Raw genomic sequence first — 27,668 nt, 5'->3', positions numbered from 1 at the left:
CAATTTAGCATCAGTTTTAATTTGAGTTTTTTTTAAATGGAAATTAAAAAAACCAAACATTTCCTATAATATGTCAGAATTTAACCTTGCATCTAGCTTGTGTGCTGCAACAGCAGTCTGTATTCATGATTTTAAAGAGCTGCGTAGTGCTTCAGAGAGCCAAGAGGGGCAGGATGTATCCTCACTACAGAGGCCTCCACATGTCTACATTTTAGTGAAAGGAAAACAGGGAGACAAGCATTTGAGCCTAACAAGCAGCTTCTCTGTGCCAGCATACAGATTTTTGTATCTGAACACAGGCTATCTATGGCATTCCTTTCACTGTGTGTGTTTTGAAAATCACCACTTTGCCCCCGCAGTGACTCAAACCTTGTAAGCCATGGGATTTGACTGCAGTCTGCTTGGCTGGATGACTCATTCCTTCTCAGTGGCTAACATTGTTAGATGCTGAGGCTTCACTGACCTAAAGACGTTAGCAGGCGCCCTCGCAGAAGGCGGCCTACTGAAGATGGTACAGATGCAAAGGGAGCCGTTTTGTTAAGCAGTCCAAGCTGCCAGCTTGACAGGAAAGATGAGCCAGACGACAATCCCTGGAAAGAAAAGCAACGGCTCTTCAGCATCAACTTAAAACAGGCTGCATCTTCCTCCCTATCCAAACAGTGCTCTGCAAAGGTTTGGTCTCTACTAGTTATCGACATGTCTGCCTCTGTAAATATTTACACAAATACTGGATGAACTGAGCTGGAAAAGAGTATCATGTATAATACAGTGAGTGTTTGGAAGTCACTGTATTTTTTCAGCTTATTTGTCTGTTTCATTAACATCTTAACTTTTTAAATGTTGTCCTAAGCCTCAGCAGCTTTGAGCGCCCTGAAGGAGCTGCAGGATATTTAGTTAGCAACATAAATATTTAGCATCCTAAGTAAATATTTTGCTCCACACAAATTTATATTTACTGAAAAAAAAAAAAAAACTAAATACTTATAGCTAGCAGGTGAGCTTAGCAAATATTCAGTTAGCAAACAAAACTATTTAGATAGCAGTTAGGTTATTAACTAAATATTTAGTTTGAAGCTAAATTTTCAGCTTCCCAATTCAATATTTATTTTGAACTGAACTGTGACATTTATATAATATGACAAAAATATGACTTTGAAAAATGAACTTCTAATTTTGACTCCTATGATGCACTAAAAACCTGTTAATTTTTGACTGAGTAACAAATGGCACCTGATAGCAGACCAGCTAGATTTAGCTGTAGTTCTACAGGAAGCCTGTACTGGTTGTGCAAAATACTAAACTTAACACAAAAAGGAGTGAAATCTGTATTTGGTTGAGTATTGCTTTGCTGTACCAATATGTTTTGGCAATAAATTTGTGTATTTCCCTTTACATTTGCAAGGAAAATCCATTTGCAGGTTGATCAGCTGAGTATGGCATGTTCTCATTAAAATCCACTCTGCCTGGGCCAAGCAGTTTGTAGAGGAGGCAGTGTACTGATGGTACAAGACTACTTATCATCCTCAAACTGAGGTGAGACCTGACAACCAGTAGCGGTAAAATATCTCCTCAGGCTTGGTCCAAACTTAACATGCCAAGATAATGATGCTCTGCCCTACAGAGCCAGGCTTTTCAGAGACCGGCTCCAGAATTTGGGAGTGGAGAGGATTAGACTGACTGCCTGCAGTCTTTAACCCCACTGGACACTTGGGATCATCCTGTTGGTTCTGGTATTGCTAGTGTCCATCACAACCAAAATGCCTGTTTCTATCGTTCTCGTTCTAAAGTGCCAAAATACTTTTACCCCATGCTCAATTCATCTGTGAAACTCTCAAATTTTTCCTTCAATTGTTGCAGTTTAAAGAGAAAACAGGTTTTGCATCAGCAAAAAATATGCAGGCAAGAATCATAGCAACAACTTGGGAATAAATGACCAAACGCAGATTTTCTTTCTGTTTGTGTTAAGTTTCTGAGGATTATGTGATTTTGCGCTTCTTGAAAAGCGACTGGAAGGATGAAGAGCTGGTATTACCTGGTTACTTTATCAGATTATTGAGACTGCAACATCCAGTTTCTTTTGTTTGGTCAGTTTTGTTAGTTTTTTTTCTTTACCAACAGACATGCAGAGTCCTGATGTTTTTATTATTATCATCATCATTATTATTATTATTAAGATGTCTTCCAAAACAAACAATCCAATAAAAATGAAGAAAAATATCAATTTTTTTAAACAAACTTTTGGAGAATGCCCTTCTCCAAAAGAAGGGCATTCTCATTTAGTCAGCTGGCTAAATGGCTAAATGGCATGAAGAAACATGTTGGGGAGGGGGAGCGCTTCATTTTGGCTGGAAACTCTGCTCAGTCTGGAACTCTTGATTTCTCAGGAATTTAAACTGCAACAAATGAATGGAGATAAACCTGAACCCAGAAACTAGCTCCTCCGTAATTCATCACAATCTGCATGTCAAGAAAATAGCCAGAAATATTTATTAAATGAACTTGTAACAGCTCTGCTAACTAAAGCTGTTATAATAATTATGTTTAACCCTTTTGAGCAAAGTTATGTTAAAAGAAAACATTTCATATAAAGAAACCTTTAAATACAATTTAGCTTAAGGTTGACTGGTCGGCTGATCATGTTTTGACTCCTTGTGGATCTTTTGGCATCAGGATTCAGTTCAGGATGTTTTTTTCACACAGCCCCGATTTACAACAAATGCTCTTTCAATTAGCTTTACAAAAGGAACAGATAGTTCTTTAAACAAAGATGTTGTCAATTCAATCCCATCCAATCATACAGACTAGTTCAAACGCAATGCTGCAGGTTGAGAAGCGAGTTAACGGCAGGACTAGCTCCTTTAGTGAGTTTATCTAGAAAAGAAACATAGGCAGATATATATTCTCTAAGACACCAGGTATATTGGTAATGAAAAATAGTACATACAGAGTAATGTAGTGTTTTGCATGAATAGCTCCTTCAGTAGCTAAGAATATAATCTGAAGAAAAAGATGGTGAAGTTATTGGCGGTCACAGATCAGCTGATGGCCTTCATGGAAGTGATCAGCAAACAGAAACCATCGTTTTTTTTTCTTTTATTTACCTGAAAGTTGGCTAGTCAGTTAAACCAAAACATTTTGAATGTACGTCACACCTATTCCAAGAAACCTTAAGATTAGAGAAAGAATAGTTACTAAAAGGTTGATTAAATTATTCTTACGGCAACTCAAAATACAAAGCAGCAACCTCAAGATGGGCGAATGGAAAACAGAAACACTAAACACAATGAAAAATATGTAGACAAAAAGATCTATGCAGATAAAACAGCTAGTAAAATTTTCAAAAGATTAAACTTATTCCAAAATGAAGGGAGAAAATTCCAATTGCAGTTAGAAACTTTCTTGGTGTCTTCATTTAATAGAAGTGCAGATTAGCTGGTTCAGAAGATTGAAAACATCCTGAGAGCGAACAAGACCAACACAGACTTCTGCTTCTATGTTCTTAAGATAAAGTAAAAAAAAAAAAGAAAAGAAAAACATGAATTACTGTGAAAGGTAAACATAAGGTTTTCACACCGATTTACTTTCAGATCACACAGTTACTCTGACCAGTCACAAATCAGATGTTTGGTGCTCAGTGAGTTTCACGTGTACAAACCATCCAAAATCCATTTACTGTGTAAACAATCAGAGGCCATGATTACAGCAACTGTTTTTTATGTGGATTTTGAAGTATCGCATTAAAAAAGGTTGATTGAAACAACAAAAGGTGGCTTTTGGTTTTTCTGAGTTAATGGGCTAAAGGAGAGAAGGAGACACGTTTGTTGAATACGTTCTGATGTAGCGAACATTTCCCTCACATGACTGATCAGCTGTTTCTGCTGTCCTTTAGAATTGCAACATCGTCAATGCTAGTTGGCATAACAGAATAATGAACATGTCAGACAGCAGCAAACTCCTGAAAACCTCTTCATTTCTCTAAGATGTGTGGTCCATGCTAGTTTTCAACTTCTTCCTGTTTGCTACGTGTCGTCAACATCTTATGGAATCAGAACCAGGCTACACAGCCTGCGGACCAGAAGAAGGAAACACACCTCATTCGCTTTTCCTTTGCCTTTTTTAGTCAGCAACATTTTGAAAGTTTGCTTAAAATATGCATGATATTTGGATGGAAATGTAGCTACTGGCTTCTGTTCAGTAGTTGATATTTATGTAAATATCAACTACTGAACTGCTGTGACGTTTTCTAGATTGGGGTTGTGTGTTAGGACAGTAGATGTCCACCTCAGTCTTGGCTCTTTTTGGACCAGCCATCAGCGTCAGCTTCTGGGACAGATTTCATTTTGGTTCATGCTTAATTAAGAGGGTAAGAGATTCATGTGCTGTGCATAAAACATTAACTGCGTATAAGCTTTTAACAGAACCTGAGCTGCCCTTTTAAAGAAGTGGGTACCTTTTATCAACTTTGACACCATGGCAGAGATTTGGAGCACAGCACCGTGTGTGTGTGTATAGCAAAAAAAGTAAAAAAGGCATTAAGTTGAAGAGGTAAGACTTTTTGCTTTTGATCATCCTGCTTTACTGGCAGACACACCGACATCTCTCCAACACACCACCTAACTTGATTCAACTTGGCTAATGATGAAAACTACATAAAAAGTGCATCGTGGGAATTGACCCAGCCTGATCCCCACTCTTCCTCTCAGCCTCCTGCTGCGGATTTCCGTCGACTCCCACCCCGTGTGATCTGTCTGGCTTTTATCTTGAATTAAACATCTATAGGCAGTCATGTTTAAGTAGCTCTGGAGTTCAGAGCTTTGTTGGATAAATCATTAGCAAATCTACATCGCCTGGAGATGGAATTCTTCACTATATTTTTCAATCATTTCACCCTCCATTTTCCTTGCCAATTGGGTTCCACTGTGTTTCTTTTTTATCTTGAAGTGTTGATTTTTGGGGGGGCATTGAGGTGACGAGAGGTCAATGGAATAAACAGTGCAGGTAATTACTTTGATACGGTCAGGTGCTCCAATAGGTAGGACAGCAAAAAACATTGATTTCAACTGAAGGTACAATGGGTTTGATTGATACAATGTAATGTGATTTACCCACTATCAAAAAGTAGTACCAACACATAGAGTACAAAATTAGTCCTTATATGTCCAGCCCACTCAAGCTATATTATGTTATGCAAGAAATCTTTACCATATGCCCACCCCCATTTTTGTTGTTTTGTTTTACTATCTAAATCCATCCAGTGACATCCACAAACCGGGACTGCATTTCCCAAGGTTCCGTGAGAGCATTGTGTTTTCTAGTAATCCAATAAGGAAATAGGTCTTGAATCTCTCCAACACAAAGAACAGGGTGAAAATTATTCTTATTAATGACATAATCAGCAGAGCAGCCATCAAGCAGGTAAATTGTCATGCGCATCGTGCTAAAATATCCCAATTATCCGTTGTCCCCTCAGCTCTCTGTGTTGAAGTTGGAACTGCCAGAAAGCCGCTCGGTGCGTTCTCACTTCCTACGTCCCGGTCCGACTGGCAGGTTGCAGTGTGAACACCCCGCCCAAGAGAAGTGGGCTTAAACAGCCTTGGTGCTTAGATATGTAAATAGGTCCTATACAATAAAATTGTTTCAATCAAAAATAAATGGATGAAAAGTATTTGCAAGATATTTTTTTTCTCCTCAAAATGGTTCTGTTGTGCATACAGGGTCGCTTTATCTTAAAGTTTTCAGTCCTTCGCTTTACTCTGCTGCTTTTGGCTTATCTTACACAGCCTCCATTTACGACCCTCAGACATGCCTCGATTGGTTTGCACGGCGTCTGCTTTGTGCCCCACAAACAGAGTGTTCTGCAGAGTAATGCCAAAGGAAAACAATATGTTTTCTTTCCTTTACAAAGTGCTCCCCTCTTCTCACCTCCAAGGCGTGTCTGATGCTCCGCGCTGCTTCCAGATAATACTGTCAAGCAGTCGTTTGTCAGAAAATCCCGAAGGCCATAGCTGTCGCTAGAGAGAAAAAGTGTTTCACTGTTCCTTTTTGTTGCTGTAATACCAGAACAAAAATAATGATAAAAAAACATCTTTCTCAAATGTTTCGGCTTGTGAGACGTTGTTCTGCTGTAACTTTTTTTCCCCTCATGTCTTTCCATTTTTTTTTCTACAAAACCATAATTACTAATATTATTTTTTGATCCTCTGATCCAAAGCATCTGAAACCTTTTATTATATTTCCTCCGGTATTAACAGAATGTGGTATAATTCCAGTGTAATTCCATCTGTGTTTGGCAACTCCGGGCCGGCGGTTTAACTCCTGAAAAGTCTGTTTTTCATTTTCAGCAGGTCGGCCTGGACTCTCCGCTGCAGCGCTGCAGTTAGCTTGTTGCCTGAGCCGCCAGAGTCCTGCCTGTACGGGTCCATCCACTGGGCTATACCCGGGTGGTGGAGTGTGAGTGTGGGTGCGGATGAGGCAGCGTGTTGTTCTGCCCACTGCTGGGATATGTGTTAAAGGAGTGGAGTGAGGTGAGGCCTCCCATGGTGCTGGGGATCATGGTTATGGTGTTTGGCGTCATGAGCGGGATGTCGTCTGGCGAGCGCCTCATAGCCAAGGTGTAGTCTGGGGGGCAGGCAGTCCTCAGGACCACGTCATGCGGGTGGAGGGAGTCCCCCACCCCTCTGCAGTCCCTGTCCAGGTCGGAGTGCTGCTTCATCTGCAGAGACATGATCTCTTCCTCCTGAGTGTGAGCCAGGTCGTTGGCGGCGCTCCGCTGGGGGCTGCAGCGCCGGTGCACGTCATGCCGCCGCTTGTCCTTTTTATAGTAAAGAGCAGCGAAGGCCAGGATGTTGAGGAAAAGCAAAGAAGCTCCGACAGCAATAGTCACCGAAAGTTCTGTGGAGTAGTCCCGCTGGTCCACCAGGTGAGGCTGGTTGTGGCTGCCCTGCGTCTCGGTGGGGAACGGAGTTGGGTTTGGGCGCTTGGTTACCAGAACTTTGGTCTTTGGTGTACGGTTAGTGGCTTCTGGAGGAGGAATCTGTGCAAAGATAGAAGACCAGATAAAGATTTTATACAAGCTTTGACACCTCTAAGCCTTTAACTGCTTTTGGTCTTTAGGTCAGTGGTCCCCAACCTTTTTACTACCACGGACCGTTCGAGACTTGGAATTTTTGCTGCGGCCGGGGTGGGGGGAGTCGTGAACCATCAGATAAAGCTTCTGCATGTTGGTGTTCCCGCTAAATCCTGAATATACCCAATTTGGTTGTCTTGGCCTTTTTCTTGCAGCCTGTGGGGTTTTCCCTGACTGGGAACAAGAATACAACCTGCTGAATGTGACAGGTAGCCAATCAGAAAGCACGTGATGTAAGAACGGAGGGGAATCCCAAACAGCTGACATATCGCGCAACTGTGAGTCCGGTGGATATCAGAGATGATGGAAATGTTTATTATTATATGTAAAGGTCATTATTATATATGTTTATTATGTTTATTCAGTTAAAAATGTTAACTATGAAAAAACATGTTCACCTCCAAATCATATTGCAGCAAATAGAGCGGCTGCTCCGTCATCTTTTATCCACCTCCTTTTCTTTTTGTTTCTTTTATCTCTTAAAATGACTCCACAAACTATCACTATTGTTTCTAGATCGTCATCCGTGTTTGGATATTCTAAATTCCCGTATGCGATGCTGGGGATTTTACTGGATTATCCTCTGGAATTGGGATGTTCGTGACAGGGATCGGTTCGTGTGGTGTGTTGCTCCTGCCTTGTGGCTGAACACGAACCGATTGAACCTGTTGTACTTTTATCAGCTCTGTGGTCACAGAGGTTTGGAGAATCGGCTGACAATTCTTAAATCTTTCCGTCTAAACCAGACTTAAGACTCACAAGCTCTACTCATCTCCTCTCCACCACTGCCCAATGCTCTGACTCTGGTTTCTATAGTAACGTTTACAATAAGATACAGATGCGTCACAAAAACGAACATTTTACTTTCGTGAAAATTTTAACTCACGATAATGACTAACGGGAGCCCTGAGCTTGTTTCTCTGCAACGAGACGGACCCATCTGGGAGTGATTGGAGACAATGACACCCGAAGTGTTGCTTATATCCTCAGCCTGCTTGGTCTCAACGTGGCGAAGCAGTTTGAAGCTTCATTGCCTCATTAGCAGCTGGTCGCCGCATGTTACGCAGAGCGGCTTGTAATGTTTGACTCACCTACCGGTCCGGGATAAATCCATCCTCCTGTCTCTTCTCTGGGCCTTTTCCCCTTTGCAAAGAAACTTTCCAAAGACATCTGATCTGTTTCTTACTCATTTTGCTGCTTGTGGGCTCAGGTAGGCGAGCAAGTAACTGAGAGAATCCGGTTAAAGGATTTTCAAAATAAAAGATCCTCCAGACTCAAATCATAAAACGGAGATATTTAATTATTTCTTGCATGGCCCGGTACCAATTGATCCACGGACCGGTACTGGGGGTTGGGGACCGCTGTTTTAGGTGACAAATAAATGCTGGAAGCACTTTACCATCTTCTTGCTATTAACATTTTCCCAAAAATGTCAAATCAAAACTTGATGCCTGAATGTAATTCTGTTCTACACAGAAGTATGTAGGAGTCAAAACTTGGAGATAAATTCAGGAGCTGTGTCTCTTTCACGTCGATAGGAGAAAGTTTCTCAATATAACAATAATCCAGAGAAGTGCAACTGTTTTATTGTTACAGCCTTTGTTATTTTGATTTCGATGAAATATGAATTGTGTTATAACAAGTTTTAAAAACTCATTAATTATCTCATTGGTAAGATGATTCTGTATTTATTTCCCATCTTTGGGAGTGAAATGCTTCTGTAATTTTATGTGCAATATTTAAATTAATGCTCTCTACTTGATTTTATATATGCTTGACCAAAGAAATTCAATACTATCTTTATGTAACTGGACATGATTTTAGACAGTAAAAATTTAAGTGTTAGGGATTTTATAAAACCACAGAGTCATAATAATGTTATCTGTTCTATAGAAAAATCTTTTGGTCTGAAATGTGATTTCTCTGAATTCCATATCTACAACTAGACTGCAGTAAAAACTTCAGGCTTTGACCAACTCACATCATAGAGACACATACTATGGACTCCTTTTGTTTCTGCAACCAAACTTTCAAACAATGAGAAACCTAAGAATCACATTAGATTCAAAACAACCCTAAATATTTCATCACTGCCAGTAGAGGCACAAGGAAAGTTATGAACTCCTCGTTATTCTGCTGCTTGTAGATAAAACTTTCAGCAACAACTTGAAGTAGACGTTGCCTGTAACTTCATCAGTCCTTCATGTTGTGGAGGAATTCTGGCCTGTTGTTTAAATCGTTGCTGTAGTTCAAATAAGTTATATAGCATTTGTTTATGCAGACTCTCTTAAGCACCGATTTCTTTTGTTACAATATATGGTGTAGCAATGTTGACAGGTCCAATCATGACAAAAATAATGCCAAATTGTGACTTGGTGAGCTACAGCAGAGCAACTGTGGCTGCCACTGACCTTGGTAGTGGTAGGGATGAGTGGGGTGACCTCATTGAGGCTGTGTAGATGAGGAACCAGCTCCAACCATAGGTTGACCTGAGGGAAGAACAAGAAGGCATTATAACTTAAACTAAAGAAAGAACTTAAAACCTGGGGTTACTGTTTGCTTTTTAAGGAAGTAAAATGTATTTAAAAGTATAAATGGTGTGCAAAAGTATTCAATAACAAAACTGACTGTAGATAGTGGGTCTACAGTCAGCTTCCTGGTGGAAAAAAAGGTATTGTACATGAAGGTAGGGTGCCTGATGAAAAAAGCCTAAACAGACCTAGGAGATAAACAACCAAACGACAGCGCTCAGTTTAGAATATATAAAGGTAGCATTAGGTCTGTACTGCAACGGCTACACAATTCCCCATAAAATATTACAACTGATCTCTAACAAAGTTTTTAGACACACCTATTTTGTTATGAAACACTATTGATGGTGTCTAATTCTAACATTTTAGAGCCTTTCTCCCTTTTGTAATATTAGCCTCTAATTAACTGTGTGTACCTGAAATGTTGCCAGTTGTGATGCTAAAAAACGTAAAGCATTAAATAAAATTATATTAAACACTAAAACACTAAATAAATCAGAGACAGGATGGTGGTTAACCTTGTTAGCCCGGTAGTGCTCTTTGACCCGAGGCTTCAGGCCGATGTGCAGGTAGAGCTGGTCCTTCTGGTTGTAGCGTGTCCACGCCACTTCTTCAAAGCGATTGGGCTTTGTGTGGATGAACTTGGTGTCTTGTGGTACAGGTTGGTTTGGGTCCCTGAAAAGAAAGTTAAATTGAGTGTATTTGTATCACTAAAATAGAAAAAGACAAGGTGTCATGACTGCTCCAGTCCTCTTCTGGAGCATCCATAAGAATATTACATACCGCTCTGTGGGAATGTTTTTTTGTCATACCCAAATGTTTCAGATGATCAAACAAAAATTAAGATCAGAGAAGGCAAGAAAATTAAAAAAGCTGTTTTCAAACTGTAACTTTATTGAATAAGGGTTTAAAGTTAGCTGGACTGCTGAAGCGTTGGAAATGCCAGAACTAGGAAATACAGTTAATTCAGGAGCAGAGTTCCATCAAAACATTTTTTCTCATCGCAAGGTTAGATCTCTTCATAAGATTTATATCTCCTTAAATAAAATATGTTATTGTTTAAACAAGAAAGGATGTAACAGTAAAACAGCAACACTTTATGGGAATGCGTGTCAAACTCAAGGCCTGGGGGAGAAATTTGGCCCACCACAGCTTTTTATGTGGCCCACTGAATTCTATTTAAACATTTGTGTGCTTTAATATTGTTCTATCAATCAATTTCAAGTATTTTCAAACTCTATACTGCCAAACTAATCAATGTAAAAGCATGTTCAATAATATTTAGTGGTAATAAATACTCATTGAATGGAGAGGATATACATACACACATACACATCACTGGTCTGGAAGATGGAGAGTCAGAGGAAGCCTCTTTTTGCCTTTTTAAGAAGTCATAATCTGTCAGAGGATTGTATTGTTATATATCATTAAAATAAGAAATGTTCTAAAATCAGACAAAATTGTTTTAAACTTTAACAGAGATCGCTAAGGGTGCACCGATTGCACTTTTCTGGCAAATCGTTGATTACCTATCTTTAAAAAGCTTAACTTGATGATTCCAATTGAGCCGATAAGTTTTTTTCTCTTATGTTGCTAAATAAAGCAAGAAAGTCGCTGAGTTGGCAAGAGTTGGCAAGAGTGGAGTGATTACCATGACCACCAGGTCATGCAGACCGGCCCACCAGGTCATGTCTGCATGTGTGCAGACATGACCTGTCTGCACACATGCAGACAGGTCATGCATGTGTGACCATGGAGCATGGAGCATGAGAGAGCTCCATGCTCTCTCATGGAGCAGAAGAGGACAGTGGTTGATTTCTAGACCTTTTGCTGAGGTTGACCAGTAGATAAGATTGGCTTCACACGTACATATCGGCCGATCACTGACATCCCAAAATGAAGGAAATCTGCACCGATAAATCAGTACATGCCTAAATTCCACGCCTCCATCAAGCAATTGTTTCTCGATAGCTGATGGTCCAGAGGCTCTGGACAAAGCAAAACGTAAAACAAGGGGGTGGACTTTCACCAGGCAACCAACATACACGAGTGGTCTAAAATCCCTCCACAGCTGTATAAAAAAATTGATAAATACTATGAACTGGTGAGACTAAATTCAATTTTTTTTTTGTGATGTGTGAATCTTGCTACATCTGTTGTAAAAGTAGTGCAACATGTTAGTGAAAGCAGGAATTCTGCTCTAATTTAGAAAATTCTAAATGTCTGGCTGTTAGTTCTTGTGCTCAAGCACACATGGATTTTGCAGGATGACAATAATCCAAAGCACACTAGTAATCTTGTGTCTATGTGAATGGCTCAAAAAACAAATTCAGGGATAAATCATTTTTTTCATTGCAATGTGGATCAGAGTTCCAGAGTAAACAAGTTTTGTGTACAAACAAATCAAGAAGGATTTGAAATCTTTTCAGAAATGCATTAATCTTACTGAGGTTATTTTGGTCTTAAAGAGGGCAAGCGCTTTCTTCAATGCAATACTGCAATACTGCATATAGCCAATAAGCACATTTAAAATTTTGCAGTTGGAATAAAAACTTAAACTGAGAGCTTAGTGGACCTTTTGAGACCACACTGTATAATTATTAAAATTAGAATATTGAACTGAGCATGGCATTTGCCACAGGCTAATCGGTATAATTATAACGATGTTGTAATGGAGTAGTGAAGTGCAGCCCACAGGTTTCATATGATGTGAGTCACCACGGAGTCAGAAATCACATCCGATAAACTCCAAAAAAGGTCAGAAGTTTTTGTTTTTTGAAATGTTCTGATAGTATCAAAGGCCTTTAGGTAGAGAGTAGCCTCATATGATCAATTTTTTATCTTAAATTTGAATGATAAAAAATGAATGATAAAACTTCATGTCAGAGATTAATATTTATTTTTTTTTATTTTATTTTGAAGTGAGCATATTTATATATAAATTATGTACGCTTTTACCAAAGATGTTGTCAGGGCGAAGATGGAGTTCAGCCATGCAGATTATCTCATTAAGTTTTGCTGTAATTAAACATCGTATATGCTCCACCTACCTCACATGTTAGCTGCTGGACTTAATACCGCAGGGATCACAGTCAGTGTAAACGCTGCTAAACATTCCGTATGAAAACCCTCCTTAAGTTTAACATACAGATGGATTTTTAGAAGACATTGAACATGAAGTCCTGTGCTATAAACTCCCAATCTGAGCTGAACACTGTGCTGCAGTGGCCCATTCAGCCTTACTGAGCGCCCTATTGTCTGAGAAGCGGTATAAGGAGCCGGCCAAAGCTCATCAGGAACATGCTTAACCATTCAAATGGGTGGCATAAATCTCCCAGGTACCCAGCATTCCACGTCAATTTGGGGTTATATATGTAGATCATTAGAGGCTCTCTGTTCCCCTTAGGGTTACTGCACAGGGCTCAGAAAAAGCCAATGTACCCCCATTATGCCTCGAAAAAAACAATTACAGCCATGGAAGGCAATGGATGCTGGAAGGCAACGTGAGACGGAAGCAGGAAAAGGGAATTTTTATTTTAGGTCATAAAGAATGCCCCTTTGCAGTGCATGACCATTAATTAATAATGAATTTAAAGATATGTGAAGGGTGTGTAAAAAGAATACCAATGACACTGTGCGGTCCATAAAACCCAGCAGAGCTGTTCACGACCCCCCAGTCATCAAATGGAGTTTAATATTGAGGAAACACAATTGCACTAAAATTATTGACTTGTTCATGGTCTTGTAATGGCAGTTGTATGTTGCTCCAATTATCCTGGTACAAAGCCCTTTACAAAATGCCGCTTCTAACTAGTGGTGGGACTCATCAACGCTTTTAATCGAGTTGATTGCAGGGCAGTGGTGGGCCGACAGGGCCTGCAAGGCCTTCTCCGCTTAAGATATATCACTTATCCCTTAAGATATATCTAACACCTAAATTAAGTTACTGGTACTTCAAATAGTCTACTCTTGTTTCTTACGTTTGTCTGAGCTGTGCCACTTCCCATATATGTTTGTGTGTTTCATCCAATCAGATTTGAGTCTCTATGTGGCCAGGAGCAGGCTAATCTCTCCACAGAACAGGCTAATCCCTCAGAATAAGGAGACCTTGTTATATTGTGTTTTTTCTTCACCACTAGTGGCTTGCATAATTGTAATGTCATAGTGGTGGATTAAATCAGAACAGTCCCTCTGATGGTACCAGATGCATGGCTCACCTATGTTGCAGGGTCTGTATTTAATTAACTGCAATTAGTAACATTTTAATCAAAAGCTATATGATAAAATATGCAACATTTTCAATTTAAAAAATCTTTTTGCTGCTATATTATTGAGTAAATGGACAAAACAACAAAGATGTTTGTTGTTTTTAATCTGTTCTTCAGATTCTTCAACCTTTAGATTAGTGCAAAGTTCTATTCTATCCATTCATCTTTCCAGAGTTTTAGGAACTCCTGATCATTCATGGAGCTTCTTTAGAAATGTGGACTATACACAGACATTAACATTGGGGACGTCTGTGCTGATGCTACATGTTTAGCACTGTGATGCTATTTTAGGCTTGAATAGTATTTGAGAATAATTGTAATGTATTTAATTTAAATTTTTTAACAAATTAAAATCGATGTAATTATTTTGAATTAAGGCTGAATTGAAGACATAAAATGTTATGTAGATTATTCCAAAAGTCACCAATGTGGGAAATTGGCACATGTTTCATGTAATTGTCCTAATACGTGTTTGACTCAGTGGACAAGCAGTTGATCCCTGATCAATGCTTTTGGGTACTAACAACTGTGTTTTAATTCCATTCCCTGTTTAACTCCACCATATCCCCATACTGTTTTATTTTCCTTTCATGATTTTTCAGTTTAATTTCAGTACATTTACTCAAGCTAATTTAGTATGTTGGTAGCATAAACTACAGCATACCCTATGTTTCTAGCTCAGTCAATATTAAATGATAAAATTAATGTCTAGTTCTCTACTTAAAAACAAAGCATCATTAGCAGCTTTTCTAATGTGTTCATACCCGGTCTTGGCAAAATTTGTCCAGTAGGTCATGACAACAGCACTCAGCATCACATCATTCTTGGAGAAGTTGCATGGAAACAGCTCTGTCGGCCCAATCATTGGCAGCCCAAACACATATGGGATCTCATCTCCATGCGCTGCGTCTGCCCACGGTGGTACCTAATGAGCAGCAGATGAAACAAATCACATCAATATTATTATGTCTGTGTGACAGATGCAAAACATTAGTTGGCAAAGCATCTCAGAAAAAAAATAAAAATATTTGACAAGCACCAACACATCATGCTAGTAGAAAAATACATTCAGCTGAGGAAAAAAAAGAATGTCAAAGTTTTAATATTGAATTGTGTGTTGTACCTTTTTGGAGTCAATTTTGGTGTACTACTTATCACAAATTGTACAATAAGTAGTAAATATTTGGATTGGCAAATTTCAGGGCATTATGTTGAATAAAAAAGTGTCAAGCTAGAGGTCTAAAGGTCTTTAAAAAATCAAAACTTTGAAAATTCAAATGGTGTGGTCGCTCACCATTTTTAAAAGAAACACCTAGAAGCTCACTCGCTCATAGTAAAGATCACAGTCAGAGTTAGCTTCTTTTTAAATGTTAAGATTTGGGACAGGTATTAGAAAATTACATATGCCTATACCTTAAACCAAACAAACAAAGAACAGATATTTAAATAATCTTTAAAATAAAATAATCTATAAAATGACAAAATATTGGACTGCAATTAGGAAGTCTAATACTTAAATACCTGCCCCTGCCTGATCCAAGACCAATTTGCAATAGCAAAAGCCTATGTTGAGATCCTCAACGTAGGCGAAGTTGAGAAGATGGTAAAATATCTCCTGGTAGGCTTGTGTGTACATTAAAGTCATCCTTAATAGATATAATTTCTGCTTTCTCTACTTGGAACTGTATCTTCACTGAAATAGATAAGAATACATTCCCATCTGTGCACTGTGCTCAACCTATTGATCTCCCACTCTGTTATGTCCCCACCTATGAACAAGTCAGCAGGACACCTAGAGCTTCCCTTCTGTTGGGCAGGAGCACAACAGCATGAAGCTGTCGATCAGTCTTTTCTGGCTTTTTAACTTAAACAACATTAAAAGAACCCATGATATAACCATAGAGAGACGTACCTGTTCCGTCTGACAGTGATGGTAAAAGGCATAAAAGTATGTTGGCGACCCAAAACTTGAGTGCAGATCAGCTGTTGCTACAGCCGGTGCCACCCACTGGTGATCAGTGAAAAGGGCCAGCAAAGTCTTCCGCCTGGTCTCCGGGTTGTGCCTGTCGGCCCAGTCCGTGTACATAAACTTGATGGTCTCACGCAGGATGTCTTTACCCTCTGGGTAACCATAGAGGTCATCAACAAAGCTGGACACTGCATAGTCAAAGTCATTGGCCTGGACACCATTGTCATTGTCAACGATGAGCTCCACAAACTTTAGGCCCTCACCCTGGTTCACTCCTAGCATTATGTCATAGTTGAGAAACTCACCTGTAAACATAAGCATAGACAGCTATTAGATCACAATCCAGAGCAAAATGCTTCTTCAGTAGAGTATGGCAAGTTTAACTGATACCTTGCTCCATCAGTATCTGAGGGTCATCAGGTATTACATCTCCATCAATGACTGGGCCAAAGGCAATGTGGTAGCGGGCTGGCTGGATGTCTTGATCTACAAGCTCCTTGTAATGTTTTCTTTGCAGGCACGCCACAAGTTCCACTGTGTCCTCCAGGTTACAGCCCACCTTACGGGCCAGCATCCGCGCATACTTGGCTGGCTGGAAACTGACAGCCCAGCTGGATAGAGCTGTCCCACTCTGGGCAATGGCCCTTTGAAAAAGACCTGAGGACAAACACACACAGCATACATTACCTATCTTTCTTTTTAGATAAGATGGAAAAAGTTGGTAACACTATTTGAAGGGGTGTGCATAAGACTTACATGACACTGTCATAAACGTGACATAACACCTGTCATGAACATGAAGAAGTCTTTATGAATGTTTATGACAGTGTCATAAAGTGTCATTTGGTTTTTGCTCCACTTAAATGTTTAAGTGAACAAATTTGTTCTCAGATGAAGATAATATTTGGGAAAAGTGTCCAAAGCATGCTAGCCTTACATAGAAAAACAATTCCACCTACTCAGTGACTCAGTGGCATTTGGAGGACTATTTGGCTTCCAATCAGAAAGTTGTAGGTTTGACTCCAGCTTCCACATTTTGATGTTGTATAAATTTGTGAGAGTGAATGTGGCTCTAGTGACCGGAAAAGCACCACATAAATCCAGTCCATTTTCCATTCCTCTTCGCTTAATAGTTTTTAACGACTCATATTGGAGAGTTTCCATTATGCCTATTGAATTCAAGTCGATTCAAAAATACTTTATTGCCTAAAGGAAATTAAATGTTGTAACTCATATTAATTCAAATTCAGTCTGTAGTCCAAATGAACACCAAGGTATTCAGATTCATCAACCATCTGCACTTCTTGAAAATTAAATTAAATGATCATTTGTGTTTTTAAATTAATTGGATAATTATCATATTGTATGGCAAAAAAGAAATGGGCTAAAATTTCAGCCTTCAGACCAACCTAAATTATTGGTAAACTTACCCCAGGTTTGTATGTGAGACAATGACAAAACGAATCATTTTGTAAGTACACTCATTAGGTGAGGTTTACCTTTAGTGGAGTTGCTCCAGCGGTTGCCCTCTGAATAGTGAGATAGAGTGAGGAGATTCACACATGATGCCCCAGCACCCGAGCCAAACACGGTGATGCGTAGCGGGTCACCACCAAAGGCTGCTATGTTCTCACTGGTCCAACGCAGGGCCTGGATCTGATCCAACAAACCATAGTTCCCTTTGGCTGCTTGGTCACCTGTACTCAGGAACCCTGCATGAGACAACAAAGGGAAGAGGGATGTTATCACTCGTGTCTTCAGAATATGTTTCAGTTTCAGAGCACTGATAAACACACTGATATGGATTTTGGGAAACTACACATAAACAATCATGGAAGACAAATCCAGAGAGATTAACAAAATAATCAAATTCCAAAGAGTTTGCGCAGGTTTTCATTTTTCAGTCTTAAAAGACTCAATGGTAGAGGTAGACTGTATTGTGATGAGAACTCCTCTGACTTTCAGCTTGAAGAGCAGAATCCTTCAAAGCATCTGATCAGCTGACCGAAGGGACTAGTTAAAGTAGTTGTGGTTTAAAAGCCTGGTGATGTAAGAAGTAGCCCAACCATGAAGAGATTTCTACGTAAACAGCAGGATCATGACAGACAATAAAAAGGTTCACACTGGTGTAATACGAACCTTTCTTGCAGATGCTCGATGTGTAACAATAGACCCTCAAAACAAAGTTCTGGGCGACAATGTCAAGATACTGTAGGCTACAGAGGGAAAAACTATGATTTCTGACATGTAGAAGAGACTGAAATCTGTTTTTACCCTTTGAATTTTCTGTCACTACACAGTAAGACGTAATGCAAAACATCCATTTAGTTTTTTGGTTGGAGGGCAGTGCAGCTGTGAATAATGGTGATACCTTTTACACAACTAGGATGTGTTTCAAACAACACAAAGTTTGATAGGTCAGGGAGTCACATTGTGCAGTAGCCTGTTGTGGACATTCTTTAAACAAGATGCAGGAAGACATTACATACGTTAATGCACTGGGTTCAAGTGAGACATTTCATGGTCCACATGTTGGGCATAGAGTCTTTTGTGTCAAAACTGGCTGCTGAATGCTTTGAAAAAGGCCTTTCTGACACAGAAGTTGGACTGGTGATGCCTCAACCTTTTCCCTCTAGTTGATGCTTCTTGATGTTGCAGCACATTAATCATTGATCATTTGCAAGCTATTACAGGTTTACAAGATGCCATTTGTCAGTTTGTAAAATTACACAGTCAAAAATTATAACAATAACTTGAGTTATGGCACTCCATAAATATTTAATAAGGAAGCTAAATATTTAGCTCTGAGCTAAGTATTTAACTTTAAAGTAAATACTTGGCTTGCTAAGTAAATGCTTACTTGGCTAACCAAATATTTAGTTAACAATCTAAATATTTAGTTTGGCGTTAAATATTTAGTCAGCTATGGAAATATTTAAACATTTAACATTTACATATTTGGTTTGCTAACTATTTAGTTTGAAATTGTGAAATTTAGAATTTAATGAAAAAAAAACAAAAACAATGAAAATGTGACTTTGAAAAATGACACCCCTCCAACCCCCAGTTTTACTCTTATGACAGGGAAACCCAAATTATTGTTCTTAATTTTTTACTGTAATTTTACAAATTGGAGCCCATCCATCTGGGCCAATTTATGTCTAAATCTGACCTTTCCTTTTCTCATATTTAATGTTTTTGGAGGCAATTCGGGATTTTTGCTGCCAGATACTATATTAATTTAAGTCTGCTATGTGCTCTAAAAGCTCATGCAAATAATTAATGAATCCAAAAGTCATTTTACAAAATAAATGTTTCCTCTGAGTCCTAGCCATACCACTATGGACACTTTACTAATCCCTTCTTTGTTCTTTCTCAGTTCAGTATAAACCCACAGGTAATTGTGGTCTTGGCGGCTGCCTAAAGCTCCATTGCCACCAGGTATGAATGTACTGACAGGGACCGACCCTCCAGTGTTTCCACAGGGAAGCTCTGGTCTTTTAGAGCAATTTCATGTCGAACACACAGCAGCTCTTCCTAATTCTTATTTCTATGCTAAAAGCTCCATTACCTACTGCACCCATCTAGGGAGCCCCCCACAGCCCACCAATGAACTAATCCCCCAAATTCACATGCTGAACTCAGCTCTCGTCTTCTTGCTCTCACCACTTTACCACTACAGCTAAACGGCTTTAAGACGCTACTGTTAATGGAGTTTCTTTATCAGCCCTTTGTGAATAAAGGACATTACAAGTCTTTGAAGTGAAAATGAGTATTTATGCCAGCATTTTGCTAACATAAACAAACAGGGAAACAACGGAGAGGCAGTCATTTTGTTTTCCATCTTCATAACAGCAGCAATATACTTCAGTCAAGGACACTATTGTCATTTCCCCCAAGTACCACTCCATCCCTTTTAAAAGAAATACCTTTTCCAGACACTACATAATTCCGATTGCTGCCACTTTCTTGTTGCTGTTGTTGTGGTTTATTGTTACAGTACAGCTAACAGAGCTCAAAGCCTTTGACAAATGTTTGACTCTAAAAGCCTTTGAGGAAAAGAAGGGAATATATTCCTGACTGCTGGAAGGCTTTTAATGTGAAATAGTGTAGGGCACTTAGTGCAAAGCAAAGTAAAAGCTAAATTGGTGTTTAAACTCAGAAGTGATTATACTGCCATGCCGAGTTGACTCCACTGGAAATTTGATCAGATAGAAATTACACATGGAATATAAATGGGAGTCAGAGTTTAAGCATCAGGCGTGATATTCAGCCATTTCAGATGAATGAATCCAACAAAACAAACAGACTGTGAAATATACATGACACATACGCATGTAGAGAGCAATGAATCTATGATTGACACTATTTGGTGAATTATGTTCATTTGGATTGTGCGTTTAATTTTTACACACACATCTAACAAAATTTACATCAGAGACCTTTTATGGATATATTAAGCTGCTCTGTCTGGCATTGGTAATATTGAAGCATCCATTAGATAACTGTAAATAAAATCATATCTAGTACCAACAAAATGCTTTGGTCAAATGAACGGTTATTCACCACAGTCAGCATATCAGATCATATATCAGGCACATCAGCGCTTCCTCTCATAAAAAGCTACCCTGGCTTAACATTTGGTCAGCAGCAAACTTTCTGTCTTCCTGTTGAAGGAAAGTCATTTCATCCAACTGTTTCCATATGCTTGCTCATGTGGAAACAGTTCAAATTTGATGACAAAATCATCTGAAATTGCTCAGATGTAAGATATCTTAACCAGTTATAGCACATAACTGGCTATCATATATCTCATAATATATTCTGAACCAAGCTGGCCTGGATGACACTAATTCTAAATGTATAATTTGATTATGAACTAGGTTGAAATGAATTAAGCAGACTGAGTTGGACTCCTGTACAATATGAATATGAATATGAATATCTATACTTACATATAGATATTTTTCATTTTTAACCAGTGATCCCTATAGTGGCTCATTTATTCAATTAATTTTTTTAGCTGCGCTTTGAAAACGGTTCAACACTATTTATTTTTTTTAAGGAAGTTCCTAAGCTGGTAGTTGGGATAACTCTCCCCTGCATTTCAGGGACTTCCTGCTTTCAGCTTTCCTTTCTGCTGTTGTGCAGATTCTGACAGGTGGGATTAATCAAAGAGTCTGGGAGAGCCTGGTCAGTCCAAATCAGCTGATTAAAGTCTTCCCGAGCCTCCTTATTCCTGCTGGCACCCTGCTGGTTTGGTCAGATTTTGATGTCTGCATTTTATATAACCATTTAACTTATTGTCTTATTTTAATTTAATTTATTGCAAGAAATGTTTTTGTGTTTAACATTTTAGAACACATGTACATTAGATAACTTGGTTGTCGTTCATATCCTTTTCAATTCAGTTTTTATACATATCATATTTGAGCAGCACATTTTTTGCAGCGTAATGTTTGGCGGTTGAGCTGGCCATGCCCACACCAACAAACAAAGACAGCACTGAATAAAGAAAGTATTTGGTTCAATGACCTTTGGTGACAAATGTTTGTACCAGCTGGTTAAAATCAACATTCTTTGACAGTTCAATAGATCTCAGCTGTGCTCAGTGTTGACTGCTAGATTCTAAATGTTGGCACTGACATGCTGAGCTAACATGACAGACAGCAAAGCCTTTCACTGATAACATCATGTTGGCCCTATTATGAGAAAAAAATCCCAATAGAAGCTTTGACCTGAAAAAAGAAATGAGTGAAAGCTTTAAGATGTAACTGGAAAAAATTGCACCACATCCTCATATTCACTCATTTTATCTGTAATATCTGAATAGATGCTGAACTAGTTTACTTCCTTTTATTTATTGCTTTTGCCTTTTCAGCGTAAGGCCTTATTTTAATCAAACATGCCATAATGATTTAAATTAATGTGCTTGTTATGAAAAGTAATTAAGCATAAGATCGTATGCAAATAGCACCAAAATAAACACAAGAAGGGTAATAATTGTTCATTCACAATTTCCTGACAATTACTGTGGAAATACAGTATGTTTAATGTGCCAATGCATGATAGACAATTAAGTTATTAATTTTGCACTGCGTCAACAAAGAAGCACCTAAATGCATCCCGGTATGTCTGAGCATATGATTGGCTCCCTGATGGGCTGCCTCTGTCTGTCTGAACTGTCAGTAAAGCGGAGCAGCAGCAGCTGAAAGTGGCGCTCCTGCTTACTAACCAGTAAAGAACTGGCTTCAGCAATTATCACCGCTAGTTAAACCCTGATTTTCAGTTGAGGTCAGGCTTTATGCTATAGAACAAACTCTGACCCTGGCACAGAAAGGAAGAATCTGACTCACAGAAATCTCATGGAGGTGTGAGCGAAATGTTACATGTTCATAATTAATTCACGTTTGAAGCCGATCAAACAGAACAGTTGACAAAGTAAGTACAACAAAAAATTACAATACAGTAATTGATAACAATTAGTAATTACAATTACAATTAGTAATTGATTATTGTATTGACTACTCTGACAATTAATCAACTAAAAAAATTGGCTCATACTGCAGATTTCTCATCTAACCACTTTTTTTATACAATGTTAGAAATCCAATTAATGTTTTTAAAATAAGAAATGCACATTTTCTTGCCTAAATTGCAATAGCAGCATTCCTTTAGTGAATGCTTAATAATTTGAAGCAAAGGATGCATCTGGAGATAAAAAATCCTTCAAACATCGACATGGGAAAATCTCAGTCTTTTCTGCTGGACTAACATAAGTATCACCAACATCACCAACATCAACAACAGTGTCTGTTCATTTTTGTATTAATTGATTGATAAATGAACAGAAAAAGGTGCTGAATAGAATTTTATTTACTTTTATTTATTTATTTATTTTTTTACTGAATTTGGACAAGGTTATACTAAAACTACCACTTGACAAGTTCTGGGTTAATGTATTTACAAAGCAAGAAAATTTTCCATCTTAAATGCAAAATCTATAGACTTTTATGCAGTTTTGATTTAATTACTGCTCTCAGTCTGCTGCTCTTTTAGCACATGCCCTTTTTTGAGTCTGTACATGTCAACAATTTATTGACTACTAAATAAGTTGATTATTTAAATGATTGATTCATCACATTCATCACAATTAATCGATTCAGGTGTACAAAAAATGCCTGAATTCACTTCCCTAAGTGGGCCACACAAACACACACTGCTGGAATTGGTTTCCTGTGCTGATTATGGGTCTATGAAGGGCTTGCCTAAAAAGACGCCCTCTGATCTGCAGGACTGAAAGCCAGCATCTTGACCTCTAAGCTCCCTGGAATGACAATAAGAGGTGAACCCTTATCCAGGAATCCAGCTTTTATCCCTTTGATCTCTGTTAACGCAGAGGGAAAAGGCTGGATGAGGAGAAAGATGGGCATTTTTTTTACCCTACTTCCTGCACACATATGTTTTTCTCAGTCATGGTCAGTGGGCAATAATCCACTTTCTGTTTTCTCTTTCTCGCTATCCATCCTTTTGACACTGGATGTCAAAAAAGACTGAATAAAAAGAGCTGCAGAGGAAAATGTGGGATAATGAATACTGTCACCAAAGCATGCACTCTGGCAGCAGACATGCTGCAGCCGGAAGAAAATGTAGATTTCAAATAACGACAGAAAAAGCAACATGAGGGTGGAGAAAATAAAGACAATGTTTCAGCTTAGAGAGGCTGACAACAAAGTAGAGGGCTTAACAAATATATTACAGACAAGAAAGGCAGTAAACAAATACACTTGATTAATACAATTCAGCAAAACAGTTTCTTTTTTTGAGTTTGTTGAATGTACCACGCTTTTACATGTAAATTCATGATCTTTATGCATCACCTGGGCAACAAGCACTTATAAAAGAGGACAAATAGAAAACAGTTCACTGGGCTGGCAGACACTTGGAAAGCACTCTAGGATTCCCTCCCACCTCTTCTAAATGCTTTATGTGGCAGTATTCTGATTCACTGAGTGAGAGAGAAGATACAAACGATTTGCGCAGCTTGGGAAACTGGTTAGTAACTAGCTGCTGATCATGCTAACGTTAGCACCTACTTTCTAGCTTTTTATTGGTGCTAAACAACAAGAACATTGCTTTTAAATCAAAGAATTTATCGTTGTAGCCAAACTGGTCAAAACTGTTAATTCCACACAATGATTCTTCAAAATAAAAATTGAGATTTATAGAACATGTATACCAACAAAAAATATGTCATATGTTTTAGCATTATGGCAAATATGTATAGCTGTTCATTTGATAAATTAATTTGATTTTAATTGAAAACTGTCATGAAGTGGATGTGATAGTGCTGAGAGAGAACACTGACGACCCAGGTAGAGATGAAAAAGATTATGGTTTTAATGAAAAATCCACAAAAACAAAATCCAAACATACAGGCAGCACGGGGAAGAACAGAAGGCAAACAGGTCTGGCACAGAGAACTATGATGGACAACATAAGACAAGGACCCAACAAGAGACAAAGGACACAGGTGGACTTAAATACACAGGGAGGGTAATTAGGGAACAAGACACAATCCAAGGGGGAAGAGACAGGACACCACAGAGACTCAGGAAAACAAAACCTAGAAAATAAACGTACAAAAAAAAAACCCTCAAATCCTCACAAAAACGACATATGAACAAAATAAAGTATTGGATAAATAAATATATAACCTCAACAACAAAGGTATTCATTGCTTTTCATCTGTTATTCAAGTTTTCATCTCAAAAAAGAGATTCATAGCATTAAAATGTGTAACGTATTCAATCTATGTAATTAATAAAAAATCACACATTACTTTTATACTATGGTACCCTATACTATATAAAGCACAATTTGTGACAACCTGAACTCCATTTGATGAAAAAAGGTACTTGTAATTTTCCAAAAATATACAATTAAAATATCGTCTTGTCTTGTGCATGTCACTTCATTACAGCCTGAGGGAATGCATCTTTCCATGTTTTTATTGTTTACCTCACTATTATTACTAAAATGTTTATGAATCAAAGGAGATATAAAGATGGTAAAAATGCAGTGAAAATGTTTGAAAATGGTATAATAAGAGAGGACCTGTGTTTGGGCATTTTGGTTATCTTGCAAAAAAGGGTAAAAACAAAACCTTTTTCATTTTGTGTTACATATTAAATTAAAAGTACTTTCATGTCTGATAGCAAAATGACTGGTCAAACAATGTGTAAAAAGTATGCAGCAAAAGCTTACCTCACCTAAAATACACACCTCCCAGTGTACATCACCCCACTGGTCTTTGACTGTACAACAAAATATGCTACAGCAGCTCCAAATATTTACATAGCCTCAGCAATGCTCCATTTATATCTGGTCCATGCACACAACAACAGCACAGACAACGGCATGCCGAGGGCAACCGGCTGGGGAAAATGCTGACGAGGCACAACACATTTCTCACTAGGAATAATGAACATGGAGCTACAGGAAGTTCATTCATTCACCCTTTATTTAGACAGCACGAGGGGATGAATGGAGTGAGCTGTGTTTCTCAGGTGTGCCTTGTTTGCATGGTGACAACTTAAGGTGTACATCAGTTGAGGAATGACTGGCTATGTGGTGAGCGCTGTAGACACAGTGTCTTATAGACATGTAACATAATTCATGTTAATTACAAAGTTATAGCTAGAGAGACACACTGTCATCTGTCAGAAGAAAGACTTTCAGGTTGAAAATATGGAGTTAAAATGTGGAGTAAGCTACGTTCAGTATGCTTCAGTTTTGTGAGGTTATCCTGACTCAGCTTTGGAGATGGCAGACATGTAGAGCTGTTCATGATGAGGTGAAAACGTTCTAACATTATACTTAGATTGACATAGTAAGGCACTATAGGTTTGATCTGAGTAGAAATGGACCAAACTTATAATTTTTACCAAACCACACAAGTTATCAATATGGAGATTGGTAACTTGAGTTTCAGAGTTCTGCCCTAGAGCATATCCACATGTGGTGGGAAAGCTAAACATCTAACCTTCAACTTTCTGTTTGCATAATTGGCTTCTTTTCCCACTGAGTCATGGTGGGTCCAGAAGTTGAGTACATACTGTACGTTTATGTCTCTGAGTGGAGACCAACTGTAAATAGCAAACAGGCTGTACTTGTATAGTGCTTGAACTAGTCCAAAGGACTCCATCCTGCATTCAGTTATTCACCCATTCACGCACCCCTTCACACGCTGATGTGAAAGGCGTATGAATTCCCATTCACATCAGTGTGGCCTGGGGCAGAATGACAGAGGTCAGGCTGCTATACACAAACGCCACCTGTGTCTGCGTCGAATAGCAGAACATGCAAACAAACAAACAAACAAACAAACAAACAAACAAACAAACAAAAAACAAAAGCAAGCTGGCCATCTGACCACCAGCAGGTAGGTAGGTGAAGTGTCTTCACCAAGAACACGACAACTGAGCCAGATGGAGCGGGGATCAAATCGGCAACCCATTGGTTACAGGACAAACTCCTACAACCGTTACCATCATCGTTCCTGTCACACTGAAATCTTATTCAGTGAACATTTTAGATTTGCAGAGTTAGGTTGAAAAACCATCTAGGAGCAGCACAACAAGTTGCTCTAAAACAAGTTGCTCTAAAACAAGTTGCTCTAAAACACGCCTCAGAACTGAGGTAAACTAGGAATTCAGACCAAAGCATTGCAGTTCTACTTGAATGAATTACATGTGAAAAGAAAGGATTTAAAATCATGGCATGTCCACTTTGAGTCAGAGGGAAAACATTTTACAGCAGAGCTTATATATAGAAGTTACATTCCCTCCTAGTGGAGCTGCAGAAATAGTGTTGGTGTATTGGTAGCTCTTGTCAATAATGGTGTTTTGCATTTCATGGTAACCTTGTGAAAGTTCTTGTACATTTGAAAAGCTCTGAAATGTGAACAACAGGCTTAATAAATTAAAATGATTTGTTTTTGGCCCAAGGGCAATGACACAAACAATAAAGATTTTGTAAAGCTGTGGGAGCTGTGGGCAGCATAACAGGGTTTGTGATAACATCCAGAGGACTTAAATGAAAGGTGTGTATGTGCACTAGTGTGTTTGCTTTTTCAATCTAAACTTTGACAAGTAAAATTACAACAAAAAAGGCCCACCAAAGAATAAAAACCAAATAGTACAGTCAGACGTTTGTACAGTCAGACGTTTGTCTCACCATAAATGTTTTATCTGCTGACGGATCCCAGCATCCTGCTGTCTGCCTCTACGCCTTCAAAAACCCTCCCATCTCCAGCTCTGCCTCGCCCCCTTCTCCGTGCGCAAATCAAATTACGGTGTCAGCTTCAAAATGACACAAGCTCCCATTCATACATCTTGTTCTACACAAACACAAACATGTGTTAATTTGTGTTGCTGCCCCAACAGATTTGCCTGCAGGACACGCTGGTATAGATTACCTCCTTCTGCTGGGCTGACGGCAGCAAGGGAGCGAAAAGGATTTCTGTGTGGGTGTGGATGTGATTAAACTCTTATTCAAGATATCCCAGCATTGTGGTGTGAATACATAACAGCCTGTAATTGATAAGATAAAAAAAAAAATAGGTGTCAAATGCACAGCAAAAGACACAAGAATGTCAACAAATAGGAAACCAGAGGCTGGAGCAATCAGTTTGCCTGACAGACAGGCTAATGACTTAAAGATTAAATGTAAAAACAGGATTGCAGAATCTACTATGTTTTTGATGACATTAG

General features: G+C 38.7%; 1 protein-coding gene across 4 annotated transcripts in view; it reads right to left on the bottom strand.

The window, feature by feature from the left end:
• Positions 1-3,080: 3,080 nt before the first annotated feature.
• Positions 3,081-27,668, bottom strand: part of nlgn1 (neuroligin 1) — a 375,009-nt gene continuing 350,421 nt past the window's right edge. For all 4 annotated transcript variants that reach the window (XM_016672746.1, XM_016672748.1, XM_016672747.1 and 1 more), the window contains 7 exons: positions 17,394-17,606; positions 16,285-16,551; positions 15,838-16,199; positions 14,690-14,850; positions 10,176-10,332; positions 9,538-9,615; positions 3,081-7,033 (listed from right to left, as the gene is read on the bottom strand). In XM_016672746.1, coding sequence (XP_016528232.1) covers positions 6,431-7,033; positions 9,538-9,615; positions 10,176-10,332; positions 14,690-14,850; positions 15,838-16,199; positions 16,285-16,551; positions 17,394-17,606 — 1,841 coding nt within the window. In that variant the 3' untranslated portion in view covers positions 3,081-6,430. The remainder of the gene's footprint in view (positions 7,034-9,537; positions 9,616-10,175; positions 10,333-14,689; positions 14,851-15,837; positions 16,200-16,284; positions 16,552-17,393; positions 17,607-27,668) is intronic.

This window comes from Poecilia formosa, unplaced genomic scaffold (assembly GCF_000485575.1).
Source record: "Poecilia formosa unplaced genomic scaffold, Poecilia_formosa-5.1.2 Scaffold65, whole genome shotgun sequence".
Taxonomy (NCBI): domain Eukaryota; kingdom Metazoa; phylum Chordata; class Actinopteri; order Cyprinodontiformes; family Poeciliidae; genus Poecilia; species Poecilia formosa.
Note: the sequence above shows the minus strand (reverse complement) of the source record. Positions and strands in the feature narration are given on the sequence as shown.